At 41.4% G+C, this 16,597-nt stretch overlaps 1 protein-coding gene across 10 annotated transcripts in view; it reads right to left on the bottom strand.

The window, feature by feature from the left end:
• Window positions 1-619: 619 nt before the first annotated feature.
• The window catches only part of LOC124041879 (ras GTPase-activating protein nGAP-like), a 94,094-nt gene continuing 78,116 nt past the window's right edge, over window positions 620-16,597 (bottom strand). For 8 of the 10 annotated variants that reach the window (XM_046359982.1, XM_046359983.1, XM_046359985.1 and 5 more), the window contains 6 exons: window positions 11,094-11,293; window positions 9,290-10,295; window positions 8,967-9,110; window positions 7,992-8,194; window positions 7,655-7,742; window positions 620-1,636 (listed from right to left, as the gene is read on the bottom strand). In XM_046359982.1, coding sequence (XP_046215938.1) covers window positions 1,469-1,636; window positions 7,655-7,742; window positions 7,992-8,194; window positions 8,967-9,110; window positions 9,290-10,295; window positions 11,094-11,293 — 1,809 coding nt within the window. In that variant the 3' untranslated portion in view covers window positions 620-1,468. The remainder of the gene's footprint in view (window positions 1,637-7,654; window positions 7,743-7,991; window positions 8,195-8,966; window positions 9,111-9,289; window positions 10,296-11,093; window positions 11,294-16,597) is intronic. The other 2 variants (XM_046359980.1, XM_046359981.1) reach the window with 2 other exon arrangements.

The following is a 16,597-nucleotide window of genomic DNA, read 5'->3' as shown; positions in this document are numbered from 1 at the left end:
TACAAGAATTTCCAATGAAAAACTGCGTTTGCCATGCAGCATTGCGTTGCAGAGCATTCGGTATGGGTCATACATTGGATTTATCGAACGTGTGCGTCAAACTGTATGTGTAGCCGGCTTGAAAGAAATGGTAGCAGGTGAATGTTGAACTTTTGTTGCATACATATGCTGTCGGTGTGTTAGAAGCATTACTGTTAAAATGCACAGGTGGTGGCACTTCAGGGGGTACTCTGGGTAGAGCAAAATTCAGTTGGTGTGCACTAACCCGAAAAAGGTTGGGAGCCACTGCTCTAGTCTATGGAAATCCCAGACCTAGGGCAACAGCACAACCGCACACAGTTTATGCTGGAACATTGTTCATGTGGGAGGCAACCCATCTGCCTAGGGAGACTAGGCATAGATCTGCCACTTCCATCTGTTATTGAGGCCCTCTCATCAGGCTTTCAAGTATGTTCCGCATGCCCCCTTCTGTGGTTCACTAATTGAGTCACATCTTCCAAAGTAACAACAACCAAATAATATTTATAAAAGGGGATAATTATGTAACAACTCCACAAAAATGTGCTTTAGCACTGTAGTTGAATTACAAACCATATACAATTAATATAATTGCAAAATATCCACAAAATTATAGGCAGCTTTTATTCTACACAACATTCAACAAGGACAGATATGCAAACATTTACATAAACCAGTTCATATGAGGGGAAGAACACTTTAAAACAGTAGTTATTGACATGAAATTGTACAAAGTCATGAGGGTCTTCTTTTGGGATCTTGAAGGCTTGACAGTAGGCGGTACAGAAATAAATACAATTTGCTATTCTGTGGCAAGGTGGTGGAGCGAGATGACTCATTTTGAAGATCCAGTTGGCCTTAAGAACCTGAACTCAAAGACCTATGGTTTCAGCTAGTAATGGGCAAGCAGCAGTCAATATACTCAAAATCAGCTAATCAAAACCAATTCAACCCCTAGTTTAAGACAACATTAACAGAAGTTAAAAAAGATTAAAAAGTAGGGTTTGAATAACAGTGTGCATAAAACTGTTTTTGGTTTACTTTGCCCTTCCACTCCTATTATGACAATATGTTTTTAGAGCTATAATTGCTCACTATGTGCTTTTAGCTATTTATTTAAAACAAACCCACTTTATGATATGTACATCTCCTCAATATATATCTTCGAGAAACTGCATTTGTCTGCATATGGGAATAATAATGTAATTTATAAAACACCAATTAACTATTTTATGACAACAGTTGATCCCCGTTTCAGTCTTCAAATGACCCGTCTTTCCAGTATCATCTCTGTACACAACCAATACAAGATATAAGTTATATACATTCATATCTAGACATTTCTTGTAGATGTATAGTACGTACAGTCAAGAGAGAGACAGGTCCTTGGCCTATGTGCATGGAGAGAGTGTGCCCACCATCACACCATCTCATTGTGTTTGACTAACAATCAGCAGCTGCTGTTTTTAAACTCTCCGTTCTCAGTGATCGACAGTTTTGTGGGGTTGGTTGGCGAGAGGCCGTTGCGCAGGTTCTGCATGCTATAGCGCTCCTTCACCTGTGTCAGGGCACTCATCAGCCGAGAGTTGGCTGCATCCAGAGAGCTTATCCTCTTCTCCTGAAGAGAGAAAGAGAGGAGGGGAAGAGGGACTGTGTGAGGAAAGCATTCACTTTACAGTGGAGAATAGATTAGCAGGGTAAGCTGAAGGATGACTACTACTCTGTAGATGGTGAAATTCAAATATCACAAGGAAAGTCTGAAATATACCTATTTTTTGTTTAGCAGCCAAAATTATAGATAAAACTAAAAACTCATATCGAAGCATTGCATCATGTTTGTTTGAAAAAAAAAAACTATTTTAGATATCTATTCATATACCATTCACAGAGCCTACATGTCAAGTGGTATCACTTTTAACTGAAAACTACTGTCAATTTAGATTGTGTAAACACATGAGGATTATTTGTATTCAACCATCTTTAAAAATAAATTCATAAGTAAATAACTGAAATCCCAATTATATGCATAACCCTTGGGACTGAACTGTCCTGTGTGATATACTTGATTGTTCCCCCTCCTAGAAGTAGGAAAACGGACTCAGTATGCCCTCTATGTAATCAGCAACATAATAATGTTTTGTCTCTAACCATGGGCAACCTCATCTAGCCAGGTCATGGCACTGTTCCTGCAGAACTGGGGGAGAGGAGGGAAGGGGAAAGGGTTTTTGGAGTGACGGTAGCTAAATTAGGAAGGCGGGTGAAACGCATCCAAAGCTGGGGATAACAGACACATCATCTGCTAAGCGTGCAACTTACAACACACAGTCCTGTAGACACAGAAATAGTGAACACATCTGAATGTAAGGGCTTCATATTTCCAGCCCTGATTCAAAACATACTTTCTTATACTATAACATTGTTTATTTTTAACTATGAGAGCCACTGTGTCTGAGATTAGGTTGACATCAGATATGGAGAAACATGAATTGTAGGGGCGTAGTATACCTACAAAAGTAATGAACATGTATTAGATGTTCTACATTTGTATTCTGACTGATGGGGAAATCTGAAAATCAAATTTCAAAAGCAATACCAAACAACAACGACCTCTAGTCTGCACAGGAATAAGGACTTTTTTGGCAGGGAGGCAGGAATGAGTTTCAAGTGTGGTTGCGCTCATTCAAGGCTTGACAGCATTTCCCAAAACCAGAAGACTGACTGTAATTACTTGCCTGCTTGAATTACCTCTGTTGCTTTATTGACCTGGAACTCAGTGGAACATAGTGATCAAGTCAACAGCTTCTCTGCTCCAATGCAGAGCAAAAGAACTTCATCTCCCTCCAAATTCCATGTTTATTTGATTAATTTATTTTATTTATCCGTTATTTTACCAGGTAAGTTGACTGAGAACATGTTCTCATTTGCAGCAACGACCTGGGGAATAGTTACAGGGGAGAGGAGGGGGATTAATGAGCCAATTGTAAACTGGGGATTATTAGGTGACCATGATGGTTTGAGGGTCAGATTGGGAATTTAGCCAGGACACCAGGGTTAACACCCCTACTCTTACGATAAGTGCCATGGGATCTTTAATGACCTCAGAGAGTCAGGACACCCGTTTAACGTCCCAAACCCGAAAGACATCACCCTACACAGGGCAGTGTCCCCAATCACTGCCCTGGGGCATTGGGATATTTTTTTTAGACCAGAGGAAAGAGTGCCTCCTACTGGCCCTCCAACACCACTTCCAGCAGCATCTGGTCTCCCATCCAGGAACTGACCAGGACCAACCCTGCTTAGCTTCAGAAGCAAGCCAGCAGGGTGGTATGCTGCATGTGAATATTACTTGAAATATAGGCCTTGAAATACATCCACAGGTACACCGCCAATTGACTCAAATGATGTCAATTAGCCTATCAGAAGCTTCTAAAGCCATGACATAATTTTCTGGAATTTTCCAAGCTGTTAAAAAAAAGAAAAAAAAAAAAAAAGAACTTAGTGTACGTAAACTTCTGACCCACTGGAATTGTGATAGTGAATTATAAGTGAAATAATCTGTCTGTAAACATTTGTTGGAAAAATGAATTGTGTCATGCACATAGTAGATATCCTAACTGACTTGCCAAAACTATATTTTGTTAACAAGAAATTTATGGAGTGGTTGAAAAAACGAGTTTTAATGACTCCAACCTAAGTGTATGTAAACTTCTGACTTCAACTGTATATCTTGGTTTTTGCATATTGTATTAAACTGAAACATGTTCTTGTATAGTGTATATATATAAGTGTATATTTTTTAAATAAAACCCTGTTTGATTGATGTGTATCAAGTCTGGTAATACTTTGCCATTTTATTGCTTATAAGCTTTGTTATCATTTTTTTGTCACAATTTATTACATTTATGGGTCTATAATTAGCAGGGGACCCTCAAGATGTTCCTGGTTTAAATATAATTTAAATAACCGTTTGATACATGGAACTAGGAAGCACTGAATTAAGTGACATATGTTGTCATTTGTGTAAATAGGGGGTGCTACTTTGTCTCAAAATGTTGAATAGAATTCTATGGGAATGCTTTTCTCTGTGCGAATGTTTTAACAGTATCTAATATTTCTTCTTGGGCAATCTGTTTTTTTATTATCATTTTTTGTCCGCTGATAGTTGCTTCCGATTTGTTGAGTCTAAGGCGGCTATAGGATCCCACTGTTTAATTCTGATTTGTATACATTTTCATAGAAACTGAAAGAAAGGGTCATTAAATCACATTGTTGGTTCTCATTACTGCCTTTGGAGCTTTAACTTTTAAAATTATAACAGGTTTAGCATGTATTATTTTTGTGAGAGCTGCGAGATTTTAACCAGGTTTACTTGCCATTAATAGTATGCTTTATGAGAGTTTAACCTGCAGTTGTTGGCTCTCTTAAGAATTAAAACACAGTATTTCTGCTTAAGTTCAGAAATTGTATTTTACGGGCTTTTTCTAAGATTGTAAACAAAAAATAAAATCACATATTGAATAAAATTCGGGTCCAGTAGATCTGCTTTGTTCATTCTCCAATTCTTTTGCAAAATGTATTTTCTATTGGTGTAATTAAGCATGATACCGGAAAATGATCCGATATCACAAAATCAATACTTTTTTCATCCAGTAAATAATTGAGAGCACTTCACTTTTGGAAATAAAAATCTAGCCAGTTTTATAACTTCAATTACTTTGAGAAAAATGTATTTTGCAGTTGGGAACAGTAATTTCATTTCAAAATACAATTCAACATTATAAAACAGCCTTCTTGGTCCATATGCTGGGATAAGGGGAAATTGTGTATTCTTATTTATCAGAACACCTACACCTTTGCTGTTACTACAGTAGGTGGCAGCATAGGCCTCTCCAACCCAACTGCTCTTTAAAATGTTCAATTTCTCCTTTTTGTTAATTTAACTCTTGTTAAAAAAATAATAATCTAGGGACAATCTCTTAGGTGTTCAAGAACCATATGTTTATTTCCCCCATCAGGGAGCCCGTAGGCATTCCATGGGATATGTTGGATTTTGTAGGTCTTTACTTGTACAGTAAAACATAGCCTTAACTGTTCCGTCTGTCATTGAAGAACCAAGTAAAACATTTAAACAGAAATGACATGAGGGCGGTGGGCATTCCATATAAAGGGAGGATCATAGTATAAATAAATAGTTATTGTATACATTGTGTGTAGAGTGTGTGGGCATGTGGACTGAGCAGACATTTAACAAAGACAGTAAAAAGAAAAAAACAGGTTTATATTATTTACATAAGTATTCAGACCCTTCGCTATGAGACTCGAAATTGAGCTCAGGCGCATCATGTTTCCATTGACCATCCTTGAGATGTTTCTACAACTTGATTGGTGTCACCTGTGGTAAATTCAATTGATTGGACATGATTTGGAAAGGCACACACCTATATAAGGTCCCACAGTTGACAGTGCACGTCAGAGCAAAAACCAAGCCATGAGGTCGAAGGAATTGTCCGTAGAGCTCCGAGACAGGATAGTGTCGAGGCACAGATCTGGGGAAGGGTACCAAAAAAATGTCTGCAGCATTGAGCGGTGCCTGGTTTCCCCAGAAACACAGTGGCCTCTGTCATTCTTAAATGGAAGAAGTTTGGAACCACAAAGACTCTTCCTAGAGATGGCCGCCCGGCCAAACTGAGCAATCGGGAGAGAAAGGCCTTGGTCAGGGAGGAGACCAAGAACCCGGGGGTCACTTTCACAGAGCTCCAGAGTTCCCCTGTGAAGATGGGAGAACCTTCCAGAAGGACAGCCATCTCTGCAGCACTCCACCAATCAGGCCCTTATCCAATTCCGAGGCACATATTGAAGATGTTGGAAGAACTGTCCACATGTATTTTTTGTCAGCCAACAAGATGAGTAGGCCTACCAAACAACTAGCAACAAACAAAGCACTAGCCTATGTCAATCTACTATACCCCATAGTACAAAAGTTGACCTATTTTATTCTGTGCGAGAAATAAATATTCCAAACATAGTCTGGGACAGTTGTGGGATGCGAAATATCCCAAATGAATACAACCACTAGCATCAAAAAAACTTGTTTCAAGCAATGCATCTAATGCAAAATATGAGAATGTTTAGCTTAAAATGTTAATAAACTATTAGGATGTTTCTTCACATGATAAGCACAGCAATGCGCACACTGCTGTAGGCTATCAGCGTGAATGGTGTTTTCCTGCTAATGGAACATTCTCAAAAGTGACCACAAATGTGATTATGCATGTAATGCTTTTTTTAAATAAAGGTGCATTTTTAAATAGGGAAAATGATCTTCCCCAAACTTGAAACTGACACGCAGCCTATGAATGCCAGTTAGGCTCTACACCTGTTGTAAAGCGGATTAAATGTGCTAAAATTCAGAAACATTATTTGGCCACTTTAAATGATCAAAACATATAGGGCTATGGGCTAGGCTATATTTATTTTATCGATAGATTATTGGGTTTCTATGTCCTGCCATTGTATATACTGTAAACAGTGTACAAAACATCCTTCCATGATAGACTGACCAGGTGAATCCAGGGGAAAGCTATGATCCTTTATTGATGTCACTTGTTAAATCCACTTCAAATCAGTGTAGATGAAGGGGAGGAGACAGGTTAAATGATTTTTAACCCTTGAGACAAATGAGACATGGATTGTGTATGTGTGCCATTCAGAGGGTGAATGGGCATAGTAGGTGCCAGGCGAACCTGTTTGTGTAAAGAACTGCAACACTGCTGGGTTTTTCATGCTCAACAGTTTCTGTGTGCGTCAAGAATGGTCCTCCAACCAAAAGACATCCAGCCAACTTGACTTTCGCTATTCTCACTAATGGCAAATGATTGCATTCTTGTTAATATCTGTTTTTTTATGAATACGCTTTTCATCATATCCCACATTTGCACAAAATACTTACTTGCCAGCTTGCAATACAATATTTCAACTGCTAGCAGATGAAAATCCCTGCGTTTTGAATGCACGTTTCATTCCGGAATAATAATCATCTAGACTAGGCTTGATTAGGCAACCATTTGGATCAGTAATAGGTATTTTCTCTACAGTTCACCTGGTCCAGAAAGGCACATTAGCAGGCCTGTTATAGCGAGTATTTTGTCAGGATGTATCAGTGATAACAGATACCGTCGGGAAATATGGCCTTCTCATACTAATATGCGCCGTCAGACGTGGATCACCATCATTCTCCCTCTGCCTTCTCTTCTGTCCAAGCAACTTCACCCCCTTAGAATCAAGAACGCGTCAACAGAACACGTTTTGGATTGGTTGTCAATGTTTTATTGTCAGAGGGGGGGGGGAATCACTCAGAAACTGATCCAAACGATGGCTCTTTTGTAGTTATCGTTGTAGTGTGAACACTCCTGTCTATTTGAATTAGAGCGATTTCAATTTTTTTATCAATATAGTTGGCATTCTTGGTGTAGACAACCCATAAGACTGAATTAATCTGTTTCCATGAAGAGTAGAATATTATTCGTAAAGGGATTGAACTGAATGGATCTGAACGGTTTTAGGTATTTGTATTATTCAAACGCCCAGCCCAGGTAGAGTACAGACAAAATGTGCGCAGTGTGTTCTATTACGATACCTGTGCATCAATGATCTTCTGCTTGGCGTCTATGACAACCTGCATCTCTGTATGGTCTCTCTTCAGCTCCTCCTCTACAGCCATTAACCTGTGAGTGACAGAGCATAGCCACCTCAGACAAATATACATCAAAAGAGCCCTGTGGACCCTGGTCAAAAATTACTGCACTATATAGGGAATAGGGTGCCTTTTGGGATACAGATATACAAGTAACTATAAGCATGCCATTAAGCAGTCAATCTTTCATTCATTAGTTAGTTCAATCATTCATTCACAGGAATTACGACTGAAGCACATGCTCCTTCTTATCAGCAAAATCCTCCAGAGTAATGCCGACCTGCAGATGATGCTCTTCATCTGATTGTCCTTCTCCTCCTGCTGCCGCCGCAGCCTCTCTTCGCTGTCCTCCAGGCGGGCCTTGTACTCCATCAGCAGTTTCTGCATCTGCTGCTCCTGGGCCAGCAGACGTCTCTCGTACTCCTCCAGACACAGACTAGACACCCGCAGGCGCTCCTTCAGCTTGGAGATCTCCTGTTCATACTGGAGGGAGAGAGGCGAGAGACAGAGAAAGAGAGATAGATGGGAAGATAGAAAGAGAGAGTGGGATGGGATGATCATGTTAGTCATGCCTAAGACAAAGCCAACCTCTGTCTGCCTACACTCTACCCCAAAGCCATAAAACTGCTGAACAATTTGATAAAATCGCCACCGGACAATTTACATTGACACCCCTCCTTTTTGTACACTGCTGCTACTCGCTGTTTGTTTGTTATCTATGCATAGTCACTTCGCCCCCACCAACATGTACAGATTACATCAACTAACCTGTACCCCTGCACACTGACTCGGTACCGGTGCCCCCTGTACATCGCCTCATTATTGTTATTTTTATTGTGTTACTTTTTATTATTACTTTTTATTTTTGTCTACGAAGTAAATATTTTCTTCTTCTTGAACTTCACTGTTGGTTAAGGGCTTGTAAGTAAGCATTTCACGGTAAAGTCTACACTTGTTGTATTCGGATTTGATTTAATTAGCAGGCTCATGTGTTGGACTTGGTAATGAAGAAGACAGCCAGCACCAGCAAATATAACTTCAAAACGTGAAACTAAGCCATGAGGTCGAAGGAATTGTCCGTAGAGCTCTGAGACAGGATTGTGTCGAGGCACAAATCTTGGGAAGGGTACCATAACATTTCTGCAGCATTGAAGGTCCCCAAGAAGACAGCCAGCACTAGCAAATATAACTTCAAAACGTGGACATGTTTTGGCCATCAAACCTTTATTGGCTGTGACTCTGGCTGACTCTTTACCTTCTCTGCGTTCCTGCTGTCCTGGCTGCTCTGATCTGCTGGGGCCGCCTGCTCCTTCTCGTCCTCGTACTGGCCGTTATTCAGCACCCACGCTGCTGTCCTCTCTACAGGTGACATGGTGACTGGCTCTACTGGCGACGCCACCTGCACCACCACCATCACCACAGATACCGAGATGTCAATCAAATCTACGCTGAGTGGCCAACACGACTGGCCACACCTTATTTCGGGGGCATTTATCATTGATAATAACAACATAATATATAGGGGTGTCGGCGCTGAGCTTGTGTATCTAAGTGTAGTTCTGTATGCCAGACGAGTACCTGGTGTGGTGTCTGCTGCTTGGCCACGCTCCTGACGGGGGGCACAGGGCTCTCCGTGGAGCAGGTGGACTGCTGGTGTGAGTGGCCTCCAGTGCCTGCACCTGGCTGGGCCTGGATGGGGATTGGCATGGACTCCGTGTTGATGGAGCTGCTGCTGCGCAGAGATGCGCTGTGGGGCAGGGAGTGGGGCGTCCGGGCCCCACCACTCCCCCCGTTGCGGCTCTGCTGCTCCACCCTCACGATGTGGGCTGTGCCCGTGCTGTTCTGCCTGGGCACTGCCACTGCGTGGGCCCCTCCCTGGTGGTCCGGCAGGGTGTGGCGGCGCGGCGTGGAGCAGTCCTCGCTCTGCGTGCTCCTCTGGCTGAACTCCTCAAGGCTGCTATTGGACGGGACCCTGCCCCCCTTGCCTCCAAACTCAACCTCTGAGTTGCTGTGGCTGCGGGAGCTATCGGTGCTCAGGTTCTCTGAGCTGGAGCCCGGCTGAAGGGAGTGCACTGAGTGGGAGTGGCCCGAGTGTGTTGTGGAGTGTACTGCTGTGTGTTGTTGTTGTTGTTGTGTCAGGTTGCTAAGGTGATAGACAGGGTTCTGGAAAGAGAGGGGCTGGAGGCTCTTCTGCTGGCTGAGGGATGGGTGTAGGGGCCGACGCACCTGCGGCGCACTCTGTGGGAGGTTGTCCCGTAACGAGGGCTTCTGGTGTAGGGCTTGGTGTGACTGTGGGGTGGTAGCCTGGTGGGGGTGCCCGATAGATACCTGGGAGCCCACCCTGCTCAGCCTGGGTGGAGCTTCGTGGAGAGGGAGAGGTCCCTGGCCACTCTGGACCATGTGAGAGTCCTGGAGGTCCACCAGGGAGATGCTGCGTCCATTGGGCAGAAGGTTCTCTCTATCCTCCTTGTCCGAGAAGCTCATGCTGTGGGCGGACGACTGCTGGCCCAGGAGAGGGTTCTTCCCCCGGTGAAGGCCGTCCATAACATGCTCCTGGACTGGGGACTTGATGCTGCGAACCTCACTGCAAAACACACAACACATTAACAGAGAGTTCTGAAACCAAAACTAGTACCAGTCCAAAATGGCATCCTATTCCCTATGTCGTTAACTACATTGAACAGGGCCATAGGGGTCTGGTCAAAATTAGTGCACTATATATGCCTAGGGCAGGGGTAGGCAACCTTGGTTTTGGAGTGCCGTAGGCACTTCATGTTTTTGATTTAACCTACCTGAAAGACTAGGTGTGTTGAATTTAGGCAATCAATGAACTGATCAATAAACTAAGTAGCCCAGTTTGGTGCCTAGTTGGGACAAAACCCTGCACTACTTCTGGTTCTCCAGGAACAGGGTTGTCTATTCCCTATGCCAGGGCTAGAGTGCCATTAGGGACACAGGTGAAATGCAGCTAACCGTCTTTTCCTTTCAAGTTTATCTCAATGTTCCTTTAGCACCAATATTTACTCTGATCCACTTTAAAGCTTGAAAAACGTCCATCTCAGATTCCCTCATTACCTCTTCAGCTGCTAAAAATGGAAAGTCTCTAGCTGCAGCTTTATTTAGAAAGATCCTAACAGTGAGTCATCTCCCAAATCAATGCACCATAAAACAACCTATCCCTATAAACTGCATGAGCATATACCAACATCTCTCAACCTTTTGTATGAAAGCTGAATCTCCAGATTAACTGGCACAAAATCACCAGATGAAACAGCCTTTGAAAAGAACTACAGCCAGAACTACACCACAGAATTAGACCATGCATGGCTGCGTGGTGATTGGCAATATCGTTGCAGCGGTTGTGACCATATTGGAGTCCTACCTGTCGGCCGGATCTTCGAATATCCTCTGCAGGCCTGAAGAGACGCTGCCGCTGATATTGTGTGAGGAGCTGTTGTCCTGGAAGCGTCGGAGCTGTTGCTGGATGGGTGTGGGGCTGGACAGAGAGCGGGCTATGTCCCCCAGGATGCGAGGCAGGGGGCCCAGTTTGGCTACGGTCGCCTGCAGGAAGGAATTTTCACCCTGGGTTGCACGTTACCATGACGAAGGCAGCAGCACCAGGCCACGTCACCCAGTATTGTGGAATGAGGATGGCAGAAGGTTTGGAGGACAGAGGATTGGCAGGTTGGTTTGTTGGTTGGTTGGCAATGAGAAGCACCATAATGCATTGGTGTTGTTGGGACAGTGTAACCATGGAGACACAGTGTGTGTCAGGCAGAGTAGAAGGGTGGAGTGGAAAAGGAGGGAGGGGTGGGGACAGTAGAGGTAGAAAAAAAATTGAGGAGAAAACATAAGGAAATGAATAAATTTGGGGTAAAAAAATAAAACAACACATGCCACTAAAACAGCCATTCCAAACACAAAAACATGCATCAAGGGCAAACTAATGCAGAAGGTTGTGAGGTAAGAATAAGATGTAGGGAGTATTGAAATGAATACTGTAAAAAACTAGGGTTCACAGAAGAATAAACATACAGTTCCTTCAGAAAGTATTCACACCACTTTACTTTTTCTAAGTCAAAACTGTAACTAGGCCATTCAGGAACATTCAACGTTGTATATTTGGCCTTGTGTTTTAGGTAATTGTCCTGCTGAAAGGTGAATTTGTCTCCCAATGTCTGTTGGAAAGCAGACTGAACCAAGTTTGTTTCTTTTTATCTTAAAAAAACCCCTTGTTCTTGTCGATGACAAGAATACCCATAACATGATGCAGCCAACACCATATTTGAAAATATGAAGAGATGTCCTCAGTGATGTGTTGGATTTGCCCCAAACATAAAACTTTGTATTCGGGAAATTAAGTTAATTTCTTTGCCACATTTTTTGCAGTAATACTTCAGTGCCTTATTGCAAAACAGGATGCATGTTTTATAACTTATTTCTTTGGTCATTTTTTTAGTATTGTGGAGTAACTACAATGTTGTTGATCCATCCTTAGTTCTCTCATATAACAGCTATTAAACGCTAACTGTTTTAAATCCCTGAATTATTTCATTCCTCTCCATCAAATAAGAAGGGTGCCAGTATTTTTCTTTGTGACTGGGTGTATTGATACACCATCCAAGGTGTAATTAATAATTTCACCATGCTCAAAGGAATATTCAATGTCTGCTTTAAAAAAAAACATCTGCCAATAGGTTCCCTTCTTTGCGAACCTCTGGAAAATCTCCCTGGTCTTTGTGGTTGAATTTGAAATTACCTGCTCGACTGAGGGACCTTACAGATCATTTGTATGTGTGGGGTGCCGAAATGGGAGTCATTTAAAAATCAGGTTAAACACTATTATTGCACACAGAGTGAGTCCATGCAACTTGTGAAGCATTTTTTTAAATGATTATCCTGAACTTCGTTAGGCTTGCCATAACAAAGTGGTTGAATACTTATTGACTCAAGACATTTAAACTTTTCTAAAAACACAATTTCACTTTGACATTATGGGGTATTGTGTGTAGATCAGTGACACAAAATCTCAACTTAATCCATTTTAAATTCAGGCTGTAACACAACAAAATGTGGAAAAAGTCAAGGGGTGTGAATACTTTCTGAAGCCACTGTAAACATGTAAGATAATCAAACATGCATTTATAAATGAACAAACTCAGGGTACAGTGTAGGAGCCTTGCAGGATTAGGGTTAGGGTGAGTGGTTGCCACGTGCAGAGAATGAGTGGGTGACGTTACCCTGCTTTAAATCTTCTAGAATCAACATTTACATTTTTAGGGAATGTCATAGTGAAAAGCGTTAGGGGTAAAACCATCCTGGACTGTATAATTCATTTTCCTCTTCTCATAAAGTCACTAACCCTTTAGCCATGAGAGGCTTAATACGCAAGTCAAATCAATGTGGTGTAAGCTGATTAGGCAGAATTTTGTCCAAACACCACTTGATATCATTAGATTATAGCTAAGTCATATGATTAAGACCCATTTACCCACAAAACCATTACATTCAGCACTTTTCAGAATCATAAATGTGTTATTTTAGATTAATAGGCACTATAAAACTACCCTACAAGCCTGCAAATCTGTAGTGGAACAGAGAAGGAAAATTACGATAATTGTCGTAATGGTAGCACCACTGCATCATTTGCCTTGCATATATACCTAGTAAGGTGCACAATTAGGAGCCTGAACATGTAATTAAAGTACAGCAAGCATTCTGGTTCAGGCTTACTAACGATATGGCTCTGTCCCAAATGGCACCCTATTCACAAAATAGTGCACAACTTTTGACCTGACAACCCATGGACTCTGGTCAAAAGTAGTGCACTATAAAGGGAATAGGAAGCCATTTGAGATCCATCTGTTAACAGATGTACAGCACCAGTCAAAATTTTATATATGAGATTCTTCAAAGTAGCCACCCTTTGCCTTGATGACAGCGTTGCACACTCTTGGCATTCTTTCAACCAGTTTCATGAGGTCGTCGCCTGGAATGCATTTCAATTAACAGGTGTGCCTTGTTAAGTCCATTTTGGGGCATTTCTTTCCTTCTTAATGCATTTGAGCCAATCAGTTGTGTTGTGACATGGAAAGGGTGGTATACAGAAGATAGCCCTAATTGGTAAAAAAACAAGTCCATATTATGGCAAGAACGGCTCATATAAAAAAAAGAGAAACGACAGTCCATCATTACTTTGACATGGTCAGTAAAATCAGAACATTTCAAGAACTTTGAAAGTTTCTTACAGTGCAGTCAGCAAAAACCATCGAGCGCTATGATGAAACTGGCTCTCGTGAGGACGGCCACAGGAAAGGAAGACCGAGATAACTCTAATGAACGTATCCTCAGCAGCAAAGTTAACGGGACATCAGATTGCAGCCCAAATAAATGCTTCACAGAGTTCAAGTAACAGACACACCTCAACATGAACTGTTCAGAGACGACTGCGTGAATCAGGCCTTCATCGCCAAATTGCTGCAAAGAAATCACTACTAAAGGACACCAATAAGAAGAAGAGACTTACTTGGGCCAAGAAACACAAGCAATGGACATTAGACCGGTGAAAGTCTGTCCTTTGGTCTGATGAGTCCGAATTTTAGATTTTTAGTTCCAACCGCCCTGTCTTTGTGAGACGCAGAGTAGGTGAACGGATGATCTCCGCATGTGTGATTCACACCGTGAAGCAGAGGTCGACTGATTAATCGGCAAGGCATTTTTGGACGCCGATTATGGCCGATTACATTGCACTCCACGAGGAGCCTGCGTGGCAGACTGACCAGCTGTTACGCGAGTGCAGCAATGAGCCAAGGTAAGTTGCTAGCTAGCATTAAACGTATCTTATAAAAAACAATCAATCTTAACATAATCACTAGTTAACTTCTTCGAGATAGGGGGCGCTCTTTTAATCTTTGGATAAAAAACGTTCCTGTTTTAAACAAGATATTTTGTCACGAAAAGATGCTTGACTATGCATGTAATTGACAGCTTTGGAAACAAAACTGCAAAGATATTGTCTGTGAGTGCCCCAGAACTAATGCTACAGGCGAAACCAAGATGAAGTTTCATACAGGAAATGCCCCAGATTCTGAAGGCGCTGTGTTCCAATGTCTCCTTATATGGTTGGGATTGCCCCAGGAATGAGCCTGCCTTTTGTGTCGTTTCTCCAAGGTGTCTGCAGCATTGTGACGTATTTGTAGGCATATCATTAGAAGATTGACCATAAGAGACTACATTTACCAGGTGTCCGCCCGGTGTCCTGTGTTGAAATTATTGCGTAATCTTTAGGTCCATGCGCCGTTCCATTTCTTCATAAGTGAAAGTCAACTGCCACGATGGATTTATCGTCGATAGATATGTGAAAAACACCTTGAGGATTGATTCAAAACATCGGTTTGCCATGTTTCTGTCGATATTATGGAGTTAATTTGGAAAAACTTAACATTTGCTATCTAACTGAGTCTCCTCATTGAAAAAATCTGAAGTTCTTCAAAGGTAAATTATTTTATTTGAATGTTTTTCTGGTTTTTGTGAAAATGTTGCTTGCTGAATGTCAGGCATAATCCTATGCTAGGCTATCAATACTGTTACACAAATTCTTGTTTTGCTATGGTTGAGAAGCATATTTTTGAAAATCTGAGATGACAGTGTTGTTAACAAAAGGCTAAGCTTGAGAGCAAATAGATTTATTTCATTTCATTTGCGATTTTTATGAATAGTTAACGTTGCATTACGCTAATGAGCTTGCGGATAGATTTACACAATCCTGGATACAGATTTTTTTCGTAGCTAAACGTGACGCAGAAAACGGAGCGATTTGTCCTAAACAAATAATATTTTTGTAAAAACTGAACATTTGCTATCTAACTGAGAGTCTCCTCATTGAAAACTTCTGAAGTTCTTCAAAGGTAAATTATTTTATTTGAATGCTTTTCTGTTTTTTGTGAAAATGTTGCCTGCTGAATGCTAACGCTAAATGCTACACTAGCTATCAATACTGTTACACAAATGCTTGTTTTGCTATGGTTGAGAAGTATATTTTGAAAATCTGAGATGACAGTGTTGTTAACAAAAATCTAAGCTTGAGAGCTAGCATATTGATTTAATTTAATTTGCGATTTTCATGAATAGTTAACGTTGCGTTATGGTAATGAGCTTGAGGCTGTATTCACGATCCCGGATCCGGGATGGCTCGTCGTTACAGGTTAACTACACATGTTTGATGATATTACTAGTTTAACTAGCTTGTCCTGCGTTGCAAATAATCATTGCGGTGCCTGTTTATTTATCATCGAATCACAGCCTTGGCGGTGATTTAACAAGTGCATTCGCAAAAAAGCACTGTCATTGCACCAATTTACCAAACCATAAACATCAATATCCTTCTTAAAAAATCAATACACAAGTACATTTTTTAAAACCTGCATATTTAGTTAAAAGAAATACATGTTAGCAGGTAAAATTAACTATGGAAATTGTGTCACTTCTCTTGCGTTCTGTGCAAGCAGAGTCAGGGTATATGAAGTAGTTTGGGCCGCCTGGCTCGTTGCGAACTGTGTGAAGACGATTTCTTCCTAACAAAGACTTGCCAGCAGCTCTTCGCAATGCTTGAAGCACAGAGCCGTTTATGACTTCAAGCCTATCAACTTCCGAGATTACGCTATAGTGCCAATAAGAACATCCAATAGTCAAAGGTATATGAAATACAAATGTATAGAGAAAAATAATCCTATAGCAACTACAATCTAAAACTCATGTTAAAAGGAACCAACAGCTTTCATATGTTCTCATTGGGGCAGCAGGGTTGCCTAGTGGTTAGAGCGTTGGACTAGTAACCTGAAGGTTGCAAGTTCAAACACCCGAGCTGACATGGTACAAATCTGTCGT

This window comes from Oncorhynchus gorbuscha, linkage group LG08, assembly GCF_021184085.1.
Source record: "Oncorhynchus gorbuscha isolate QuinsamMale2020 ecotype Even-year linkage group LG08, OgorEven_v1.0, whole genome shotgun sequence".
Lineage (NCBI taxonomy): Eukaryota > Metazoa > Chordata > Actinopteri > Salmoniformes > Salmonidae > Oncorhynchus > Oncorhynchus gorbuscha.
This window is presented reverse-complemented; position numbering and strand designations above follow the sequence as displayed.